The sequence below is a fragment of the Arabidopsis lyrata genome (genome assembly GCF_000004255.2).
Source record: "Arabidopsis lyrata subsp. lyrata unplaced genomic scaffold ARALYscaffold_6, whole genome shotgun sequence".
Classification (NCBI taxonomy): domain Eukaryota; kingdom Viridiplantae; phylum Streptophyta; class Magnoliopsida; order Brassicales; family Brassicaceae; genus Arabidopsis; species Arabidopsis lyrata.
Genome location: NW_003302550.1, coordinates 10938468 through 10962916, shown reverse-complemented (window position 1 = coordinate 10962916; position 24449 = coordinate 10938468). Strand labels below are relative to the sequence as shown.

At 29.3% G+C, this 24449-nt stretch overlaps 3 protein-coding genes, 1 long non-coding RNA gene and 1 pseudogene across 5 annotated transcripts; 1 reads left to right on the top strand and 4 right to left on the bottom strand.

Annotated features, from left to right (window-relative positions):
* Window positions 1-52: 52 nt before the first annotated feature.
* LOC9308196 (basic leucine zipper 9) lies at window positions 53-1620 on the bottom strand. 2 transcript variants are annotated; one of them, XM_021023001.1, is made up of 6 exons: window positions 1339-1620; window positions 1131-1218; window positions 869-1028; window positions 704-779; window positions 500-625; window positions 53-427 (listed from the first exon to the last, which is right to left on the bottom strand). In XM_021023001.1, exons 1-6 carry the CDS (start codon window positions 1450-1452, stop codon window positions 173-175), a joined length of 819 nt encoding a protein of 272 aa, XP_020878660.1. In that variant the 5' UTR covers window positions 1453-1620; the 3' UTR covers window positions 53-172. The 2 variants fall into 2 exon arrangements, with proteins under 2 accessions (XP_020878660.1, XP_002872127.1); XM_002872081.2 differs by having other exon boundaries at window positions 869-1040; window positions 1339-1612.
* A 2073-nt stretch (window positions 1621-3693) lies between these two features.
* LOC9308195 lies at window positions 3694-5200 on the bottom strand. Its single transcript, XM_002872080.2, has 2 exons — window positions 4748-5200; window positions 3694-4483 (listed from the first exon to the last, which is right to left on the bottom strand). The coding sequence occupies exons 1-2, from the start codon at window positions 4913-4915 to the stop codon at window positions 3908-3910; spliced, it is 744 nt and encodes a 247-aa protein (XP_002872126.1). The 5' UTR covers window positions 4916-5200; the 3' UTR covers window positions 3694-3907.
* Window positions 5201-7414: 2214 nt separating this feature from the next.
* Window positions 7415-8149, bottom strand: LOC9308194 (annotated as a pseudogene).
* A 1256-nt stretch (window positions 8150-9405) lies between these two features.
* On the bottom strand, window positions 9406-10149 carry LOC9310292 (NDR1/HIN1-like protein 1; the record flags this gene model as incomplete). Its single annotated transcript, XM_021023005.1, has 1 exon — window positions 9406-10149. A coding segment is annotated over one exon (666 nt), but the record flags the coding sequence as incomplete, so codon positions are not given.
* A 1813-nt stretch (window positions 10150-11962) lies between these two features.
* LOC110227706 lies at window positions 11963-13313 on the top strand. The gene is made up of 2 exons (XR_002331391.1): window positions 11963-12197; window positions 13012-13313. It is a non-coding gene; the product is annotated as an uncharacterized LOC110227706 (long non-coding RNA).
* The last annotated feature ends 11136 nt before the right edge of the window (window positions 13314-24449 follow it).

Sequence of the window (24449 nt, the reverse complement as noted above, 5' to 3'; positions counted from 1 at the left end):
ACCCTGATTAATTTTTCCAAGCTGATTATATATAACAGGGGACAAAAGAAGGTTTCCTAGTTAACGAAACTTGAGTTTATTAAACGAACATGCTGCTTTCATTATATGTTTCTAGTTCTATAGTGAAACACATAAAGGAAATTCGCTGATTACATGTTCTGAAGAAAGAGAGTCATGGCCAGATGTCTGAGACGCAGCTAACAGCTTCACTGGATACATTACCAAGTCCAGAGCTTGAGTTCTGCCCAGAAAGTGTCATTCCAGGGAACAAAGATTGGTCACTGTGGACTGTAATGGCGGGTGAGGTATTTCCTGTGTAGTGCAGACTGTTGATGGAGTGTGATGGTGGACGTAGATGAGTTTGTAGAAGTTGGTTCAAGCTGCTAGTGAGGGACCCTCTAGCTACCAAATCTTCTGCTAGTTTCACCTATAAGTTACTTAACTTAGCACATTCAAGTTATTACCTTAGCAAATTGAAAGAGCAAGTGATAGATGATACCTTGACTCTCAGAGTTTCAACATCGGATTTGAGAACTCTGTTGTTTGTTCCAGCGCTACGGAACTGTTGTGTTGCGTCTATGAGCTGCTTGTACAGTGTTGAGTTATCGCCTTTCAAAGAATCAACCTTGAAGAAAACACGAGGTCACCATCAAAACATTACTCTCGAAATCAAATCATCGAACAAGCTATTTGTTAACCGTACCTGAGTCTCAAGATCTACCAAGTACTCTTGCTTCCTTCTCCTCGACCGCTTTGCTGATTCTCTGTTTGAATTCATCCTGAATTCACATCACAAAACAGATTAAAAGAAATGGTGATTCTCTATCTCAGTTTCTTACATCGAACTTTTTATCGGTACCTAACATACCTTCTAATACGTTTTAGATCATTGGGATCATTAGTCATTTCAGATTGGCCAGCTTCTGTCTCTGCATCTTCTTCATCAGAGTTAACATGAGAAGATCCACTTACGGTTCTCCTAACTCCCTCTCTTACCTCAGGTTTATTGGCTGACACTGGACTATCAGCTGACAGATTCTCTTTGCAGATAAGATCCATACAAGTGAACATTAATATCAACTACAACAAAACTTATTACATGGAGTCAAATCAAAGAGACATGCACATACCGCAGATTGAGGACTGTGCATCGCGAAAAGTTCCAGCCGGAATCAAGCCCTCAGACCACAAAAGAATATCTCTTAACTCACAAGTATCCTGCAACAAAAAAAAAAAAAACAAGACTCTCATACTATATAATCTCTGGATCTTGATATAGACACAAGCAACAAAGATACGAACAAGAGAGACAACAGAAAGAAGAAACCAAAGACTAACCCGGTTTATGAGATCGAAACAAGGGTCTAGAGGGCTTGTAGTGAGATACTCTTGTAGAGCCAACTCAGAAGCACTTCTCTTCATACCAATGTCTTTAGCTGCGTGATTATCCATTTTGTTGTATGTGAACACGCAAGAAAGAAGAGAATTGGTAAGAAAAAGAGAGGAGGGGAAGAGTAAGTTATGATAGACATCTTCTTTATATAACCCTCTCTTCTTTACTAAAGTTGTGAAAAAAGCTTCTTAATGGCTAAGCAAAATTGAATTTGCTTTGTCAATGCAACGTCCTCATTTCCAACTTTTTTCTTTAATGACAACAATAACAAAAGAGACTCGAAAAGCAAATCCACAGAGATATTAGGCTCTGTAGTTTTATTGAATATTATGGTACCAATTATATGCTAATGATAACCTTAAAATCCTTTAACTAGAGAACTAGAGAGACTATCTAAGGCAGCTGGAGACTCTTTTAAACATTAAAAGTTGTTTGTCAACAACATTCATTATGCGGATTTGAGTTTGAGTATATGCAGTGAAATCAGACGCGTTAATATATTGGACCTTGTGCTTTTATAATGAATGTTATAAGCATATAAACAGATTAAATTCATAAGAGAATCCTAAAACATTTAGAAAAATGCCCTTAAATATTACAAAATCTTTGGATAAAATATAGTGGCTACTCATTTAAATTTGCATTCTAGCACATGTCAAGAACATTACACTAACATAAACTACTTAACTACAGATCCTGGTTCAATTCGAATTTGAAGTAACGACTAATTCAAGATTAAAATATACTGGCGAATTAGATTTTTTAAGTGGGTTTTTGGTTTTAGTTTTTCCAAAAATCTACTTTATACCATTCAAGATTTTACAAAAAATAGTTTTCCTAGTTTTTGTGTGTTTTTACAACTTTTCAAAGAAAAACCAAAATCCATATTTTTGAGGTTTTTCACTCAACAAAAACCGATATCCATCGAAACACCCAAAAGCTAAAATCCAAAAACCATTTTAAAAATCTACAAACATTCATGGCCTTAAAATGTAACCAAAATTAATATACAATTGATTATAGGTATATTAGAAGAATATTTGTAATAGTGGCATAGTCGAATAATGGAACTATAAAAACATTGGAATTTAATAATTTCATAAAACAGTAGAAACTAATCCTAATAGATAATTAATAATATTTGAACCAAAAATTTGATAATATTGTTTAATATTTTTTCGCTGATAATATATGTCAAATCATATAGTAAAAAAGTTTTTAAAAAAATAGTTTAATCATTCATTACCACAATACCAAAAAGAAAAAACTTAAGAATTTTCCGGTCACTAACAACACAAAATGCTTCTCTCTTTGTTTTCTCTTACTTTTCGTCATATGCTTTGTTAAAGCAGATCTAAAAGATGTTTCTTTTCTCCAGCACCAGAAATACTTTTTATTTCATTAACTTTTGTGCGTAAACCAACTTTTCTTTCTTTTGATCTGCACTTCCTTTTAAAAAGTTAAAATATTTCACAACAAAACAATAAAAAGAAACAAACTAGGTAATGTGTCTTTAAAAAGTCAAAAGTTATTTAGATCCGAAAATAGAATCCAAAAGCATTTTAAAATAGCTTTTGTAATTTTTATTTTCATTAAACTAGAATTTTCGAACCTAGTGGACTACAATGTTTACGATTACCGTCTACCGTACAATTTAGTAACTATAGTATCCTTTGCATTAGGAATAAGTAAATAAGTAGTGATGTTTACAATCACCATGTTCTATAATTTAGATGATGATTGAAATACGATTTTGTAAAAACCGAATTTCGACTAGAGGCTCATGCTAAATTTGTAAACTTAAATACAGAAAATAGGAATGAAAATTTAAAATATGAACACAAAAAGTAATTTCTCTGTTTCTACAAACTCTAATTGTAATCTCCAAACAATGTTTTGCAAAGAAAAAGAAAAGAAGAGGAAAGAAAATATAATTGATTAACAAAGGAAAAAAGAAACAAAAAGTATGACGTTGTTCTATGTCTAGTGATAACTAGAGTAGTTGGAGTGATTAAGTTTTCCGAAATTACTTTTCAAATCATAGAGCTGTGTTATCCTATTTTTCGGTCATGGGTGGATAAATATGATTATAGAACAAAAATTCTCATTTAAAATTCAAGACAAAAACAAGAATTCTGGTGACCAAATGAATTTTTATTGAATTTTATGTTAAAGGGTTAGGACAAAACACAAGTATCTTTAGTTATAGTTTTGAGGGACCAAATGAATGTTCTTTTAAAACTTCAATTATCTTTTGATGTTATAATATTTAGTATAGTAATTATATTTAGAATCTTTCTGTTTACAAAACGGAATTTATTATATTATTCCAATAAAAGATCATGTATGACGTGAACGAGATTGAAACCAGAGGTTATAGAGTACAAATAATAAAAGGTTATAAAACCAAGGCCACAACAAGAGAAAATCTCCAAGTGCATTTATTAACAATCCGGAGGATATGACATCATCGTCATGTACTATCATTAAGCACCATCCTTTAACAAAAAATCATCATGCGTCGTCATCACCATTCGAGAGATCAGAAGCGCGACGGCAATCCACAATACGTGGTTTCTCTTTATTGTTGTTGCGTGACACGAAATCGAGGTTATAAAGAACAAGAACCATCACCAAAACGGTCGAGAACACGAGGATGGGACCAAAGATCCATAGCATTAGAGAAAAGCCAGCGTAGAACAACCTGTTACCTACCGTGTTGAGAAAGATACCCTTTTCGAACATCTCGCTTACGTGCTCAGACGTGAGGAAGAAGCAACCAGAAGGAGTAGGGTCTAAATTAGGGATGTTAACGAGAATGGCGACTTGGTTTAGGAAACGGATGGATAGGGAGTGGAAGAAGAAGGAGAAGATGAAGATTGTGAGAATTGTTAAGTATTTGATGGATATGGCAAAATCTCCATGAGCGCCAAAAACGGCGTCGTTTAGAGGCTTCTTGATGCTGTAAGTGCTGCTTAACACTGCGGCTAGACCCGCGCAGAGAAGTACGCAGGTCGTGGCCATCAGTGTAGCTCCCATTATTATGTTACGCAGTGTTTGTACGGCCAATATATTCGTCTTCTGATTCTCCTGAAAAATTAAACAACAAAAAAAAACAATAACCAATCTTACACATATATATATATTTCTCCAATTATTAATTTTCTTTTATGAGAAGATTTCAGACCAACCAAGACTAGTTTCCCATACCATCTAAACTTATTAATCCTCAAACCAAAGCTCTAAGCGATGCGAGCCATAATGACTAATTTATAACATAATATTGTTAAAAAAAATTACATTTTTGATAGGATCGGAAGAATATACTATACAATGGAGATGAATATAAAAAACCTTGATCATAGCAGAAATCCACATCCGGCGGCCGTGAGAGTTAATGCCGAGGAGGGTGGAGAAGGGATTGGTTCGAACCATGAAGGACAAGTAGATGTGGTAGCAAATCATCATCATGAGAGCTAAGGGCACAAGAATCGCGTCTAAGTACCATTTCTTCCACTCCATTTGCGCTCTCTCTCTCTCCTTCTTTTTTTCTTTTCAAGCTCCTCAACTTTTAATGATTTCTTTTGTCTCCATATATATAAATAGAATGATGAAAAAATAAAGTTGATTTTCACATACAAATTTCAGCCACATAAAATTTAATTATAGCCTAATCAATTAATTGTTCCCATATCAATTAAATCATATTTTTCCATAATACATATATTATCAAAAACTTCCGAAAAAAGATTAGTCAGAATTTTAAATGTTTGTGTTCAGACATATTGTTGACTTGTTGTGATTGATATCTTTGCTTTGTCTATATTTGGAGTACATCTATTTATTCCATATATTGTATAAAAAATTGATGTGTGTACGTTTTCATATTTTAAGAAAATACAATAAACCATTCAATATTTCAAACTTTTACATGGTAATTAATTAATATACTAATGTGGTATCATATCCATCTTCATCCCAAACCTTCACCTGATTGTGCTCAGGGACGGCCCTGGCTAGAGATAATGTCTTTGAATCCAGAGCTACCAAACATCAGCTCTAGAATTGGTTGACTAAAACTTGTTTGGATCCAGAAATCGCGAGTTTAAGTTGTGCTTGAGAGGAGACTATATTACATGTTTTGGTTCTTGCCATAAGTCCAAAACCTCTTGGTTAGAGGAAAATAAATCATTTAAGGTAACATCATATATAATTCATGAGTACAATAGATATCAACCATTAAAAGATTTCTATCGAGTAAATACCGGAACCTAACAAAAGTAATTAGCAAGCTAGTGATAGAGAGGGCTCACTAATTGTTGACATAAAAAAGAAAGAGGGCTCACTTATTAGTAAGCTAAAACTCTTTTTCTCCGTTTAGTAAGCTAAATTAGTTAAAGAAACTATAACCAGACCGTCAAGACGTGTGATGAAGCAATGCGTGTATTATGGAAACAACATTAACTTTGGAAGGCGACATGCAATATGCACGTATCTTTCTTTTTGAGTCACTTGAATCGTGTGTGTAGCTATGTATGTAATTATTGAGTACTTACACAACTTGAAATTCGTTGAGGACTTTTAAATATAAATATATAGTATACCATTTTTGAACCAATGTTCAAGAAAGCCCTAGGCGCTTAAAATCGCCTAGAACGCCTAATCAGGACCTAGACGATTTTTAGGCGGTTTAGGCGTTTATAACATAAAACATTGTAAATATGATATTATATATAAAAATTATATTAAATATCTGTATAAAACTAAAAAATATGAAATTTAATTATAAACAAAAACTAGATAAAACATTTATTTAAAGTTATATTAAACAACCTATGAATATATATAACTACATATATATATATATATATATATATATAACTTATTGAAATTGAAAAAATACATTAAACAAGATTTATGTTATTTAGGCGATCAAAGCGGTCATCTATGCATCGTATGAGAGCCTAGCGCCTAGTCGGGGCCTAGGCGACCGCCTAGACCGCTTTTTAGAACACTGGAAAAACCCTCTTTTCATCATTATTCACACTCTGAACCAGACGCGAACTGTGAAGGAAGCAAAGCAGAAGTACTCCTCGGCGGCTTTGACTGAAGTGTTGGCTAGCAATGCTGGTATTCCTCCGCTGAGCGCCTACGGCGGCTGATTTTTTGAACAAAGAGTACAAATTTAGTTCAATTTTTTTTTTAAATCGGCGATTTTAAACACCTAAGATACTAATCGGCCGATAAATTGCTCAAACGATTAGTCAATTTGATTAGGGGTAAATCGCGGCGGTATAGCTCTGCCGAACATATAATGATTGATTATCTAAACCAAGTATTCCTCCCACCAAATAGAGATATTGAATTCATGATGAAATTTTGCACAAAAAAAAAAAAGAATTCATGATGAAAAAAAAAGATGAGTTATTACCAATCAAAACGTTTCTATCTGTTACTTCTGAGTTCTGAGTGTTGAAAATATTGTTGAGCTAGTAGTAGTAATGTTAGTTTGTTGTCAACAGATGAGTTTATGTGATTCACTAAATTTCGATATTTTTTCAAGGGGATCAAATTTTGTATGCCTTATCTTTAAGAATCATAATTATTCAGTAACCTTTAGATGCCTATTGATTGAGATAAAACTCTGCTCTCATGTGCCATATTGTACGTTGACGCTCATTTTATCACTCTCAAGTCTCAATTATTGTTATTGTTTCCAATACTCTTATTCTGAATCAGTCCTTTTCTCTTACAAATGAACGCAGGTATGCTCAATACTACAAAGAACAAGAGAAGCTGGAGCATATGTTCTAAGCATAAAGATATCCTGATTCTACAAGATTCCTTTTCTTTCTTCGTTTTTCATCCTCCAAAATGTTGTTAATTGACAATTTTGTAATCGTATACTCAAAATAGAAGCGGAAAAGTTGCTTCCTTGCATTTTTTGTTGAATAAAATTGTGGTTTTCATGAATAACATGTGGAAGGTTTGATCTCTATATTCAGAAAGTAAATGCTCAAGGAAGATAAGTCTAAATCGCATTTGATTGTCGTGTATACCAAATCCTCATGAATCATGCAGCACATGCTTAAAAGATCAATTGAGCATACATACATATAGACCTAACTATTGTGAAGGAGAAGATATAAATCTGAGGAAAGCAAAAAGACTCTAGTTCGCAAAGAGAGTTTGATTGTCTTGGTCCCATTTAACAGCAGCTTTCCTCACCTTTTAAAGAACCCTAATCACTTGTTCCTCTGTTACATTCCCTGTGACTGTCACTTTGTTGAGCTGTGTGTCCACATCGTATGTCTCTATATCTGTAATTTTCATCAAATATAATTATTTAGAGATATAAACCATAATAATCTTACAAGGTATATATATTTAAGGAGAAAATTTACACAAATGTTACCTTCTATTTTCTTGATGGCTTTAAGTATTTTCCTGATGCATTTGTCGCAATGCAAATTCACTTTCAGCTCCACAACCTGACCATAGAGAATATAAGCAGTCAAAAACAAAAATCCAATAAACATAAACATTGCATCAAGCATAATTTGCAAGAACACTCTAGTTGCAACGTTCTCTCTCTTTTCGTTGTTTATTTTCATGGTAACGGTGCAGTTTGAAAAACGTAGATGTGATTAAAGCAAAACCATGTACAAGATCTTACTTACATTAGCCATCACAGAAACTTTTGTGGAATAAAGACTTCTTCTTCGTGCAGAAAAACAGAGGAAAACAGAGTATAGGTAAAGCCTGACAATTAAGTCCTTACCTAAAGACTTGTCAGAAAATGAAAACCAATCACCGATTGTTGTGAGCCGGAGGAAGGAGGAAGCCTAAGAAGTTGACGTCGTCATGGCCGTGAAGGCTTCTGGATTCATTGGGAAATCAGCAGTCTCAGTTCATCTAGAGTTCTCTTCGTTTCCTGTGAAATTACTTATTAAAGCTAGGTCATTAGTTATAAGTTTATAATGAAAAACAAATATTTTTGTGATGAAATCAATTTTTTCTGAATTTATGTTGATTCGCGAACACAAATGTCGTTTTAAGGTTTAAAATAACAAAATTGTTATTTTTATTGTTTATTGTGAGAGTTCAAAACTTTGAAGTTTTAAAGTGTAAGTGGTTGTTACTTTCAAGTTTTGTTACGAGAATTTCTTATCAAAAAATGCATAAAAACAAATAGAAGTCGTTCACAAACACATCAAATATTAGTTGGTAACGATCATTGCGTTATAATTGGACCTCGCTCTTATGCTATATTTTGAATGTTCTTATATTGAACTTTTTTGGGTAAGATACTGAAATATATATACATATCGAAGATAATAATAACAGCACATGAAGTGAATCTTTCGTAAGTTTCTTCTCTTGGGGAAATTGGATTCCAGCTGGAGAATTACGCCTAACAATCTCTTGCAAAAGAGGCAACCTTCTTTTCGTTTTTTTTCGGGTAAATAGTCGAAGCAGTTGAATATAAAGATGACTATACAAGAGAAAGATAAATTGACTTCATTATTAACCAAAAAAAAGATGAATAATTCATGAGATTCGTACGTAGGAGAAAAATACCCTAATTCTTGTAAAATAAGCAACCTAATTCTGCTTTTTCTCATTCAGGATGCAAGAATATTTAGGAGACAAAATGACCAATATATTAGGAATACAGCTTTGATCAAGGTTCCTTTTAATGTACTTAATCTGCTGCTAAAAGCCAACTTGAAGATCTAAACTATATATGATGGAAAATTGAAGAACTATGAGAATGGGTTTTGATTCTGTTTTAGAAAAAAAAAAAGACAAGACATCTATGAAGTACGTCTATACACTAGACAATGACACAGTAACACAAGCATTAGCGAATGGTTATCATTCGATTAGATATTTCTAAAATTCAACTGTCGTTACTCTGGATCACCACAAAATCATAGTCAATGAAACAAGAGAAGATACATTATTTTTTTTTTTTTTTGTCATAGAGAAGATACATTATCATCATATAGAAATCGATATTTAAATTAAATCATCGATCATCAATAAAAATAAACTTTGTTTTTGTCTTTTACTACTATTATTATCCATCATCCAAAGATAAGAGACATGCATGAGGTCTCGTGCTGTTGCTGCTTCACTCCGGAAGCACTATTACCGATGTTGATAAACGCCCGACATCTAACGTAGAGATGATATTTTCCGGTGATGAAGGTACCAAATTTCCAACGAACTCTGCCGTTAAGATGAAGCATCAACATGATCGTGCCCTGCTCGAGATTCAAGGCATTGTACGGAGCGAGGTGAATGGAGTTTCCACCGACGAAAGGAGACCAATCTTTGACTTCTTTATGTCCTTGATAAGTCGTCGGCATGGCAGTCGGAGAAGTGATCTGTTGGTTCCCGTAAGAAGCGTAGACGTCAAGACGGTCGTAGTAGATTCCGATCTTGTCGTTAGGGTTACGAGAGGAGAGAGTGATTTTGAAACTTGAGGTGAGGTGCGGTGGATTGCCGAAGACGTTGAAGTTGACGACGGTGGCGTCTCGAAGGATAAAGCGTGGTTTTGATGGATGAAGGATTGCCCAAACTAGGAAAATTACGAGAAAGATTAAGAAGAGGATTATTATTATTGGCCAGATTACACAGCGGCGGTTGCATGATGATGAGTGGCTGTGGTGAGCGCCACAGTCTTTTGTGGTTATGTCGGAGCTCTGGTGACGGTGGTATGGGAGGTTTGGTGGTAGAGAGAAAGTGAGAAAGATATTTTAAAGTACTCTCTCGGTGGCCTTTATATAAAAGATGTGTATATAGTATATACCCTAGTCTTTGTATAGAAACATTATTTTAATAACGATAAACTATAAAAAGCATAGTAATGTTAAGTATTACGATTTTGGTAATGAAATATTATGAATGGATTATGTATACTTAAAAAACTGATATGATAATAGTATATTGTGCGATAGAAAAGGAATTTAAGGAACATTTAAACAAAAAAAGGAAAGTAATGCTACAATAGAAGAGGAACGAACTAATACATAGGGATTATTGTTGATTTTGCCTTTATTCATCAAATTTTTTTGAAAATGTTATTTTTACTTAAAGCTTACGAATTTGCCATTTTTGATTTTTTTGTTACCAATTTACGATTTTTTTTTTTTTTTTGCAAAAATATATACTTTATACCAAATATTAGACCATAAGAACAAATGAAACCGACTAAATCCAAACATAACACGTAAAGCGAATGTTAAATCATATTTTTGTAACCTGAAAAAGTTAAAAACTACATACTATTCAAAAAGTGGCAAAATCCGTAATTAATTATAATATATAAGATGGAAAAATGATATTTTTTTTGTCTCTTTAAGGACATAACTTCATAGAAAAGCAATTGACCCACCAAAGATACAGATTTGTATATTATTGATCTAGACTATAGCACGTATTGAATTTCATTTAATTAAAAAAATTTATATCATATACTTTTGAATTAAATTTGATATATTATAGTAGTAAATGATAAAATAATAATTTCAGTCCATATATATAATATAAAAAAATAAATATATATTTTTATAGAACACTCAAATATGGATAATTTTTTTTAAGATATGAAAAAGAAAATAATATTATTATAAAAAAATTAATATTGATTGAACAATGAGTTAATTTCTGTTAACAACCGCAAAATGAGATGCATATAATCCAGTTAGATCAAATATCAAAATATCATAAATGAATCACATCGAAACGTAGATTATTTGAATTAACTAAAGAAGTTAACTATTGTTTTGAATTAATTTAGGAAATTATTTTTCCAATTTGTAAATTTTTGGTGTTTAAAATAGATATTTGTTTAACCTAATTATAGAAATTAGCAATTATTATTTATTAAGAATTTGAAAAGTATACTATAATTTTGAGAAATTTGAGATGTACTTTATTATTATTCCAAAATGATATTTTTGTCCTTAATTAATAAGTAAAAAGTAGAAAAAAAATTGATTAATTAGTTTTTACAAATATTGATTAAAATTCAAAATTAATCTGTTTATATATATATATTTTTTTGTCGTCTATATTTATTATTAGTTGCAAATTATGAGAACTGTTACATAGACGATTCTACAACTGACAATTCCTTCCGACCCTTACTAGATCCACGACAGACTATACTGCTTTCTTTATAATCTTGATGAATACATTCAATGATCTACAACCTGGCGAACGGGTATAATTGTATATCGCTGGAGATCTCTTACACACTTATCTCCATTAATCTGCAAATTTGTTAATAAATCGTAATATCTGGGACTCGAACTCCAGACCTCTTGGTGTAGAAGCATTAATCAACCCTTGGTCAACCAATGTGCCAAGGGGGCTTCCAGAAAAAATATGCTCGAAAATATTTTTATTTTATGGAAATGTTAGATAATGATGAAACTAAAACTAATAATTATAGAAATTATGAATTTTCATAAATAATAAAACATAGAAAAATGGTCTCATATAGCCCTAAATGAAGTTTTTGTGACAAAAATAGCATCTCCAAGTTTATTTGACAAAAATAGCACTCATTTACCTTATTTTTGATTTTTAAGAATTAATAAATTAAAATAGAAAATAAACATTAAACACATTCGACGGAGAAGCTTACGATTGTTGTTTCCTCTGAAGCTATCAATCTCCAATCTTCAATTCCGGTAAAGCTTCCAATCTCCGATCTTTAATTCCGTTGAAGCTTCCGATCTTAGAGCTTCAATCAGAGAGTTAATTTCTGGGATTCACGGCGAAATCATGGGTATGTGATTGTAGCTCTGGATTTGTAACTCCTCCATTGCATTTAATTAGACGTTTATGATTGTAGCTCTGGATATGGTTTGATGTCGATTTGTAACTCCTGCATTTGATTAGAGGTTTGTGATTGTAGATCTGGATTTGGTTCGATGTGGATGTATTTCTGGGTTTGTAGCTCCTAAAATTGATCAACGTTGTGATTTTGCTCTAGATTTGATTAGCTTGTGAGTGTAGCTCTCGCTTTGATTGGATGTGGATATAGTTCTGGATTTGATTAGCTCCTCCATTTGATTAGCTCTCGATTTGAACTCTTTTAGTGATTAGTTCTTGATTAATAGCTCTTGGATTTGATTGTTGCTCTCGAGTTTCTAGTTTACTATGAGTGTTATTTAATTTGTTCCTCAATCACAGCTAACAATACAATCCATGATTTCTTTTGTCTAATAACAGGCTACAACTATTTTATTTTACAGAGTCTACAGAGCTTATTAGAAGCACCAAGTTTTGCCCAATTAGGATATTATAATCATTTGTATTCCACCCATGGATTGTTTAGACATTACAGGAATGTTGTTGTCTTTTGCAGCTAATCTTGTTGTCTCTTTAGATTTTTTTTAGTTTGATTTTGCATTAGAAATCTTGTTGGCTGCACATGCAAAGTAGAAGGTAAAAACTCATTTTCATAGGTTTTAGGAAGGATACGTGTATTTTAGGATGACCTCCCTAAATAATGCAATATACAGATATGATGCTTTCTAGTCATGTGTTTTCAATTTTAACTCTCTGTCTATTTTATTGTCTATGTTTTTTGCTTGTAGGTACTTCATCCATCAGTCGGAACTTCTTCTATCAGTGCTGTACATGGAATAGAGCAGGATGCTCATTTGTATATGTTTTAGGAAGGGCACATACATATTTAGGATGACTTTCCTAAAACATATTCAGGATGCTCATTTGTAAGATATTCACGAATGAGAAGCTTTGTTTACTGGTTATATGTTTTGTTACAATATCAATAGGTCTTGGGTTCAAGTAGTGGTTGAACATTTTGTCCAATCTTCAGATTTCATTTTGTAACCTTTACCTAGAAGCTCGACCAGCAGACTTAATTCTGGATCATCTTCGTCTTCCAATGAAACTTTATCTTCAGGATCATCAGGTTTTGAAGGTGAGATGCAAAATACATTCAGTTGCACAAAAACAAACACATTCAGCAGACTTAATACATTCAATTACATATTTTAGGAAGGCCATCCCGAATTACTATAAATCCTTCCCAAATTAGGAAGGTCATCCCGAATTATTATAAATCCTTCCCAAATCAGGAAGGTCATCCCGAATTACTATAAATCTTTCCCAAAACTAGTTTAAACCATAAAAAGAAGAGACTGAATTTACATGATTAGATGCTTCAATATTCAGTATTTGAGAAAGTTGCGGTGATGGTAAGCTCGTGTATTTCTCACACAAGAATGCAGTGGGCTTCTCTATTAAACTGATTCGGCTGTAGGCTGTTTGTAGCAGCAAAAAAAAACTAAATCTAGTAGATAAGTTCCACATATTCATAAGAACATCCGCCATTTGAAACATCAATCCCAAATTCAGATATACATAAAGATTATAAAACTGCAACATGAATGTATTGTAAAACGTTTTTGTTCCAAAATACTACAATACCATATGATAGTAATAATAAATATCTTAAAAGCAACACAGAATCACAGAAGATTTTCGGGAAGGCTATCCTGAATACTTAGCAACACAAAATTACAGATTTCTGTACCTTCAAACTTTCAATGACAATGAAAGCTAACATAGCAAGCTTATGAATTCATATAATAGTGTCTATATATCACAGAATGACGGTAGCTTTTGTATTCATACATCTATAGATTCATTAAGTGTAAGGAGCTTAAGAACACTTTGTTTGGTTATAAATAGAGCAGAGAAACAACACAAACCATACCAACGATTAGAAAATCTTCCAATGGAATCAAAAATCACAAATATTATAGAGAATCATTTCTTAATTTCAGCCAAAAAGAGAACAATAAAGCCCCAAATTCATTTCTAGTACTCAATCATTTCTTAATTTCAGCAATCTAGAGAACAAAAGAATGTACTATGAATTAAACATATCAAGTACACCATTTTCATCAACAATGTTTGAAATACAAGTATCCTAAAATTGATTCACTTATAGCAAAGCCCTATGTCACAAATCGCAGTGAAAATGACAGTGATCTAATCATTGTCCCCAATGACAAAAAACTTCACCCTAAATCGGAATCGAATTTCACCGATTATCTTTCAGCATTTGTTGAATCGAATCAAGTGAATGAAAGGACTACAGAAACTAGCCGGAGAAGAATTGGAGAGTGAGGGAAATTACACAAACTCACCGGAGAAGAATGAATCCGACAAAGTCTTCGAATCTCCGGTGGAGAAATCAGATCCGGTGACCGACGGAGTCGTCGAGGGCGACGACGAAGGTCGAGGTCGACGGCGAAAGTCGAGGTCGACGGCGAAAGTCGAGGTCGACGGCGAAGGTGGAGGTCGACGGAGTCGTCAAGTTTTTCGAAGGTGAAGTATGTTGGAAGCGAAGCCGTCGGGTTTGGAAGAAATGAAATTAGGTTTTGTGTATTTTCTGTTTTAATTAATTAGAGGATTAAAAACTTTATGTGCTATTTTTGGAAGTTTCAAAAGAAAGTGCCATTTCGGGAATAATAAGCCTTTTTAGTGCCATTTGTGTAAATTACCCTAAAACATATCTAGATATTGGGTTGATTTAGCAAATATTTTGGATAATGATTGGTTTAATATTAATTCCTATATTTAATTGTATATAATTCAAAAGTATGTTTTTAGTTTTTTTTTCATAATCATATTTTCGAAATATATATACATATATTTATTTTTAAATTAATCACGAATATAAATTATATAATTTAAATTTAATTATTCTAAATTTAAATATTAGAACTAAAAATAATTATTTTGATTTAAAAGAGAATAAATCAACAGTTCAAAAAGTCAAAAACGTAAAAAATCAATTAATTAAAATATAAGTCGGCTATCTTAAAATAAGTCATCAAAAAGGAAAATTAAGTCGACAAAAATAAAATACAAGTCAACCGTTCAAAAAATTAACTTTATGAATAAGTCAATGTAAAATTAAATAAGTCAACAGTTTAAAAAAGTCGACTATGTAAAATATAATCAATCAAAATATAAGTCAACTGTTTAAAATAAATCGAAAAAAGTAAATTTAGTCGAGGAAAATAAAATATAAGTTGATAGTTCAAAAAATCGACATTATTAATAAGTTAATGTATAATAGATTAAGTCTACCATGAATAAATATGTCAACAACAAAAATTTATATCGCTGAACAAAAAAGTAAGTCAATAGTTTAAAAAATCGATTATGTTATAAATAAACCGGTGAAAAAATAAGTCGACATTTTTAAAATAAATCGACAAAAAAGAAAATTAAATCAATAGATGTGAAAAATAAGACAATAGATCAAAAGATCGACTTTATTAATAAATTAATATCAAATAAATAAGTCTAACAAAAAATTAGGAAAAAATGTTATTTTAATTCATAAATTATATAATTTTAAATGATTTACTTTTAGTTAAATGACAAATTTAATTAATATTTTCAAAAATTCTATTTTCTGTTTTATCTATTCAAAATTTTTAGATAATGATTACTCCAAATATTGTAAATAAGTTTTTTGATTTTTATTATTAATTAATAAATTACAAATTTTAGTTATTGATTATTAATTAATTTATTTAAATAATACTTAAATAAATAAAAGGGTATTATGGTGAATTTTCAACATGAAAATAGTAGTTTTCAAATAACTATAAAATTTAGTGTAACTTTCAAATTTCTTATAAAAATCTTCCTATTAGATATGTCACAAAATGGTGTTTTATCTTTAAATTTTGTGTTGCACGACATTTACTAAATCTAACCTAAGTGGAAGATACGGCGATTCTACGTCTAAGAGCAGACAGCGAAGCCACTTAAGAGCATCTCCAATGGTAAGAGCCCCTCCATGGGCTCTCTTCCACTGTTTAATATAAATTGTGAAAATTTATAAGCTGAGAACTTGTATAAAAACTTAAAAAATTTTGATAGTCCAATGGTAGTATCTTTAGTGGGGTTCTTTGAAAAAAAAAAATTATAATTTTCATAAAACTTAAAAAAAATTGCAAGATGAAGTACATGGATGGTGATGGTGTTTTTTTTGTCTAAGAATAAGAACAATTTTGAGTGCCACGTGTTTTTTTTTGTCTAAGAATAAGAACAATTAAGAGAGAAATCATCAAAGCTTTCCCGATAAAAGAAAAATGAAAACACACGGATGTTTTTTTTTCTTCTAAAAATGAATCAACCAATTTTATGCCACGTGTGCGGTTCTCTCTGATTCCTAAATGTCTCTCTAGAGAGTCGACTCTCTACCTAAATAATTGTTTTGATTTATTTTTATTCTCCTAAAACAAGAGAACCCCATTTTAGTTTGAGAGAAACCTCCCATTGGAGGTGCTCTAGGTTAGATTAAAAAGTTGGTTTAATTATTACATTATTGATATTTTGTTTCTTTTACTTGCATATGTAACGTCTAACATCTATACTAGTATTTTTGCAACACTTTGGTGACGGGTGGGTAAAAATGCTTCCAGGTATATCGGATACCGAACCGTTTTTAGAATTCCTTCACAAAAATTTGTTGGATCGGGTTATATTTAACTCAACTCATACACCGGATATTCCATATTTAATAATTTAGATATTAAGAAGATTTGATTAAGATTTATAATTATGATTCTCCTATCATCTTTGTTTGATTTGTTTTTAACTGTTTTGAATCATAATATAATACATAAAAAAAAATCAATTTTTTTCTGCATATACTGTGATTCAAAATTTAAAAAACGGACATATATTATCCAATTGACGAAAATGTGTGTTCAACGTTCTACATCGATTAAAATAATTAGACAATGATTCAGAATCATATCATAAATAAGAATATTAATAAAATAAATGAGTTTTTTGGCGGGACGGGTTTGGCGGGATGGGTTTTTGAATCAACAATAATAAAAAGATTAAAATTTCATTAATCCGTCGCTTCAATACGGATTAAATCCTTTTTTTTAATACCACAAATATTAGACACATTAAATCAGTCTCATTTAGAAAAGATTGTATAAAACCAAAAATTGTCCCGTGGGATAATGTTACTTAATAACAATATTTATAAAATTTTAAAATATCATGTTGCTTTAATACATATTAAATCTTTAGTTTGTTAAAATATAAATGTCTTAGAGAATGGTATGATTTGTAAACTTTTATATATAATAAGTAATCATTAAATTTTAAAATAAAAACAAATCACGGGACGGGTTAAGAAATTATGGAACGGGTTATATTTCGGAAGGGATTTATATGGCAGACGAATTTGAATCAATATTTATATACCGCTTTAATACAGGTTAAATCCTCAGTTTATTAATAATTGTGGACTCGTGGTATACGTTATTTAATAACAATTGTAAACTATAATATAAATAAATATGTTATAAGGAGATACAATTTACAAAATATTTTTATACTAACTTTCAAATTAAATCATCCCGCGGTGTACCGCGGATTAAAATCTAGTATATAGCAGAATTGTTTTCGAAAACTTGAAAACATGAAAACTTTATGAATATTGTAAATATAAAAACATTAGTGGCTTCGCTGAATCTAATTAACCTAAGTGGCTTCGCTGTCTGCTGTTTATGAAAGAGACGGCGATTCTATGTCTAGTAAATTAGGGCTTTTTCATTTATAGAGAAAATTCTTGGGTCGTCAAAAGTAAATCATTATTATCCTTGAAGCCTTAAAGCTTATTAGTGGGATAATATGGGCTTAATTTCTTATTAATCCGTGTGATTTCTGATACATGCAGCTAAACCCTAATCCATGTGATTTTTTTTTTCTTTTTCTTATGTACATGAACTAAGCCACTTAGCCACACTTGCAACGTGTAAAAGATTGTGGTCGCTCAAAATCTAATCAGTCGATCCAATTTCTCCTCGTTATGTTTTGAAAAAAATTAACGTTTCATTTTGTTTTGGATTATCTTGTCAGAGTCGGAGATTGACGTGTAAATAACGTTTTCTTTTTTAATTGGTGGTCAATCATATTCAAAATCAGTGATCCACCACCATTGTCTTGTGAAAACAATTTTCGTGACAGCTTTCTACGAATCATTTTTGTGAAAATCGGCTTCATATTACAAGAAAAAAGGCTTTTCACGTCAGTTATTTTCCTTGTTTACGTCAGTGCCCGAATAAATTTTATTTATTCTGATTATGAATTAAGCTGACTAAGATTTTGGAAAATGGACCATATAAAATTTCAATTAGCGGTCAAAAATTTAATAAATTCAATTAGTGTATTTTAGCAGTTCGCATTTTCATACACCATACACAGAATATAATATTACTAGATAAGTAACCCGTACCTTGTGCAGGGAGAAATAATTACTCCCTCCGTTCCTAAAAGTTTGATGTTCTAGTGTTTTAGGTTTGTTCCACAAAGATTGATTTTTTACATTTTTTTTATTTTTAATTAATTGATATTAATAAATCGTAGATTTCAAGACGTAATGATTAACTGTTTTAGATTACTATTGGTTCATAGTTTATTAAAAAATGTTTAATAAAAAGAAATAATTAATCAATGATTGTTTCTTAAAATATGTGAAATCTCTAAAAAATCAATCTTCTAGGTACAGAGGGAGTAGTAAATAAATTTAACATTGAGGTTAACTATATAATTAATTGTAGTGGCCAAAATGTGTAATGACTTTAGATTTTATATGGAAATATGAATCGTCTATAAAATGATGATTATTTTAATATTATAACTTATTATTAATAGGATAAATAATTCACTTAAAATTAGAATTACGATTTTTATGTATTGTTTGTGAATTTGTCTGTGTTTTTATTCAGAAACAAAGTATATGTGATTGTGATTTTTTGAATCATTGTGGATGAAGATGATATTGGCACTCTATTTATAGGAAAATATGGTTTTGGAATTTTTTTTTTGATTTTTTACAGATTTAATGTTGTTGTTGCATTTATTTAAGATTTCGTTTTTAAAATAGATTAATTTTAAAACCAAAATGAATATATTTAGTGATTGTTAATTTCGTTTTGAAAACAAATTAATTGGAAGAACAATACATATAAATGAATTTATTATATACTTATATTATTTGATGGAGGCATGGAGCTTTGTTTATGGCTCGTTCGGTGTTAATAATATTACTATAATGTCAACAACTATTTTCTAAAGTGGATATACGGAATAGATCTAAGATTAAAACTATAACTAGATCATCATCCGTACTACAGTACGGGTTGAATTTCATTTATTACAAAATTTATAAATTTTATGTTTTAGAATAAAGTTGTGATATATTAATATATTATAATAGTAAGTGAAAAAATAATATTTTTTTGTCAGTCCCTATATATAATATTAGAATGAATATATTTTTCTTTTTCTATATTATTCAATTATGGATATTTTTTAAGATATGAAAACGAAAAATAAGATTATTTTTTAAAAAAATTAATATTGTTTGAACAATGAGTTAATTTATGTTAGCAACCACAAAATGAGAGTGCATAAAATTTAGTTAGATCAAAAATCAAAATATCATAAATAAATCGCATCTAAAACGTAGATTATTTTGAATTACTTAAAAAACTTAGCTATTATTTTGAATTAATTTAGGAAATTATTTTTTCAAATTCTGATTCATTGGTTGTTGAAATAGAGATTTGTTTGAGTTAATTACGGAATTTACCAATTATTCACATAATCAAATATGTTATGAACATATATTTGGTATATAATAATACCAAATTCAATCCGTGTGTGGAGTCTATATTTTCATTTTACAATCCCTATGAAAATATTGCGCCACAATCTATTATTTATTATTTTCAAAATTGCTTGCAGAAACAAATTTTCAAATATTTAGAAGTGTCAAACCTTATTTAACTCATCTCATCATAAAATCTTAAAATGTCGTCTGTTATAAGGATCATAACTTTCTACCATATAATACATTACATTTAACCCGCCGCCTACTATAAATATTTTAAACATATCTTATTAGAAAATCAAATTAATGTATTTAAATTTTTTTTCATCTTTTTAATATATTAAATATTTATTATATTCTTTAATATATCAAATTAAACTTTTTAAAATGTTTAAAATTCAAATCTTTAAAATTTTTTATTGTAGTATGTAAAATTATGAATTTTTTTAAAAAATGATATGAAATTAAATATAAATATTCAAATAGCTATAAGGATCATAACTCATTTCGTCATATAATATATTATATTCAACCTGCCGCCTATTATAAATATTTGTATCAAGAAATCAAATTAGAGTATTTATACTTCATAGATTTTTGATCTATTAAGTATTGATGATATTAAAAAAAAAAGAATATATTACTCAAATATGAATTTTTGACCCTTTAAATTTCTTATTTCATACATTGAATAATTTATATTCGTTTTTAAAAATTCAAATCTTGATATATGCTGAAAAAATTTACTTTTTTTTTTTATTATATAGATGATATAATTATTTATTTATTTATAGAAATAGAATCATATAAAGATGAGAGGTGAAGTATAATGATTAATAACAAATTAATATGGTAAGTTAGATATCAAATCTTATATGTTTTTTTTTTGTCAAAAAAATCTTATATGTTCATTTTGATTGGTCATTCTTTTTAAAGAAATTAATAATAGATTTTCGTTTTAATAATTAAATTAAATTAATTAAATGGCATAAAATAGTATTTGACTTGTTTATCCTTAATGAGTTGAATTAATTTACTCTATAAAATTTTATTTCTAATGGTATTGTTAAGTAAATTCTTACAAAGGGAAAGGTTAATTAAGGGTAATTGTAAATTGTACTCCCCAAATAATAGTATAGGATAGCATTCAAAACGCAGATCTTATGTTAGGATTTATTTGTTTAAAATTAATAAATCAGATTAAGCACTGAATTAATAAATCCAAGAAGTATTCTAGTTTAAATTAAACCTAATGGATTTTTTTAAAACACATAAATGATTATTTTAATAATAATGAGTTTTACTTAAAATAAATTACTTAAAACAAAGTATCCCTTATACAAATATATATATATATATATATATATATATAAATATCTTCAAATACAAAAATATACTATATAGTGTTTTAGTTAATTTGAAAACGAAAATAACAGTAGTTTATTTGAATATTCATATGAAGTTGTACTATTATTTTCTTAATACACTAATAATCACTTATGACCAATATTAAATACAAAAATATGTTAAATAGTGTTTTAATTAATTTGGAAAACAAACGAAAATAAAAGTAGTTTATTTGATATAATAATTATGTAAAGATTAATTGCTTACTTATTTATTTTTTAATTTGTGTGATATATGTAATGTATGAAACTAATGGCAAATTCTGTAAATAGTCTAATAGAAGTTAGGTAATTATTTAAATAGAAACCAAATCATTGTGAGAGCGACACATCATCGTTACAATATATAGGGGATTTGAAAGATCACTTTTAGAACAAATTTTGAAATTAGCATAAGATTATTTAAAAAATAAAAATATATCATAAAATAAACTTGTTGTCTATTAACATTAGTTTTATAGAATTAAATATCAACCTATTAAAATTTAAGTCTGTAAAGTTTAAAAATTAATTAAATGGTGTAACTCGTGAGATTTTCTAAGATTAATCTAGAATTCAGACCATCATTCTACATGAATTTTAGTTTGTTGAGATGCGGGATGATTCTGTACAGCATTGGAGACATGTCTTTTTCAAGTAAGAATAATTCAAGTAGCTTTAATCATATACTAGATCATGACCCGCACATACGTGCGGGATTTCGTATTTTAAGAAATGTATTGTAATAAAGTTTTAGTAAATATAGATTATTTTGTTGTTTTGTTGATATATATTGTAGTATATAAATTATAATGTACTGTATCAAATGTTGAACCTGGAAAAGAAAACTCAATTCCGTATAATTTAAATACTTAACTGAGGAACATAAATAAAGAGAACTTCTATAAAGAGTGTTTAGAATCAAACAGGATAAGTAAATAAGAAGAACCGGAAATGAATGAATATAATATTTATAGCACCAAACATGATAAACATCCATACGAAGACAGTTTTATGTCTTGAATTCCTTACAATCAAATCTCTTGCTTTGGCCAATAGACAATAAAAAGGAGAGATTAAAATGTGTTTAACAGATACAAAATTAAATATATGATAACGTTTATGAAATATATTTTCTTTGTGAATGGATCAATAAGCGACTTGTGATCTAGTGTTGACCCTAAAACCAAAAACCATAAAGATATTCATAGGAGGTTAGTAAAATTAGGAGATAAACATCATAAGAACATGAAGTAATTTACTTTTAGATCTCCATCTATTGTTTAAAGAATCGATTTTCTAGATTAACTATGAGATAATCAACGTGGATGTATGCATAATGATATTTAAATTACGTTTTAATATATTTTAAAAAAGAAAATAATCAAATTTAGAAGAATGTATATTCCAAAAGCTTGTAACAATTTGTTACGAAATAAAATAATTTATTTGATTTGAAATATATTAAACTTTTTTTTTTTGGTAAGAAATATATTAACTTATTTGGAGATATAGTAACTAATATAATACATTTCAAAAATATATTTTCTTTTATATAACTCAAATTTAGTTTAGTAATATATATTTAAAATATTGAAAACTACCCGTTTTTTTAAAAAATATTTTAATGTATACTGCAAATATTTTCTAGATATTTACATATCTAAAATCCAAAACTTATTTGTTGAATATGCTATATTTAAAAGGATGAAAGTATTTAGTTTAGATTATATATGATAAATATACTTAATGTTTTTTTATATTTGGAAAATAAAATTTGAAATCTTTTATTTTTCATGTGATTTAATCAGAATTAATTAGCATAGTTTTGTTACGAAAATCTTTTAAAATCTAAACTAAATAATAATTTGTTATTAAATTAGATTGTCGTTTCCAAAAATATCTAATAATATATTACCAAAATAAATAAGTTTACATATATATATTTTTGAATTAAATATCTTGATTTATTATGGAATCTTCTTTAAACAATTTCCAAAAATATTAGGCAGTTATTAATTTATTAATTTTAATTTTGATTTTTTCAATTGTTTTTTCTTTCTTCAAATTAAAAAAAAAATCAATGGCATTCTATGTAATATTCTACAACTTAAAGGTTTTTTATTATCTAGTGATTCCCAATTAATAGTATAGATAATAATTAAATATATTAGTTAAAGTAGCTTAATCATATATGTGACTTAATGGAACTATTATTTGGGGAGTATACTTTATAAGATACCCTTAACTAACCTTCCCTTTTGTAAGAATTTACTTAAGAATGTCATTACAAAAATCTTCTTTTAGAACAAATTTCATTCAATTTATTAAGGATAATAAATAAGTAAAATACTAATTTATGCCATTTAATCAATTTAATTAAATTATAAAACGAAAATCTGTTATTATTTTTTTTTTTAAATGACCAATCAAAATGAACATATAAGATTTGATATCTAACTTACCATATTAATTTGTTATTAATCATTAAACTTCACCTCTCATCTTTATATGATTATATTAATATGAAACAAATAAATCATCATATCATCTACATAATAAAAAAAAGTAATTTTTTTTTCTGCATATGCCAAGATTTGAATTTTTAAAAGGGAGACTCACAAAAATGCCCTTTTTTCAATACCCCTTTTCAAAAATGCCCCTTTTGGATGTCCATTTTTAAAAATACCCCTTTTATGTACAAAATGACTAAATTACCCTTCTTTTAATAAAAGATATCATAAATATATAAGGAAATATAACAAAATTAGGTCCACAAAATACAAAATATTTTTTGGCGGTTCATGTGATACCGCTATTTTTCCCACCGATACGCTTGTGAAATGTGAACACCGTCACATCCCTTGTAAATTTTCCCGTATATATACGCGCCAAGAATGTCGGGCGCGGGGGAGGGTGGTAGTAGGCCGCGAGTTGGCGGGACTGGGGCGTTTTT

What these genes read in the sequence shown, in the direction of transcription:
- LOC9308196 (XM_002872081.2), bottom strand. Translation starts at nt 1,452, where the DNA reads ATGGATAATCACGCAGCTAAAGACATTGGTATGAAGAGAAGTGCTTCT. An exon ending in GATCTAAAACGTATTAGAAG is followed by an intron (nt 780 to 868) that starts GTATGTTAGGTA and finishes ATGTGAATTCAG; the next exon opens with GATGAATTCAAACAGAGAAT. An exon ending in TTGAAACTCTGAGAGTCAAG is followed by an intron (nt 428 to 499) that starts GTATCATCTATC and finishes AGTAACTTATAG; the next exon opens with GTGAAACTAGCAGAAGATTT.
- LOC9308195 (XM_002872080.2), bottom strand. Translation starts at nt 4,915, where the DNA reads ATGGAGTGGAAGAAATGGTACTTAGACGCGATTCTTGTGCCCTTAGCT. An exon ending in GGATTTCTGCTATGATCAAG is followed by an intron (nt 4,484 to 4,747) that starts GTTTTTTATATT and finishes TTAATTTTTCAG; the next exon opens with GAGAATCAGAAGACGAATAT.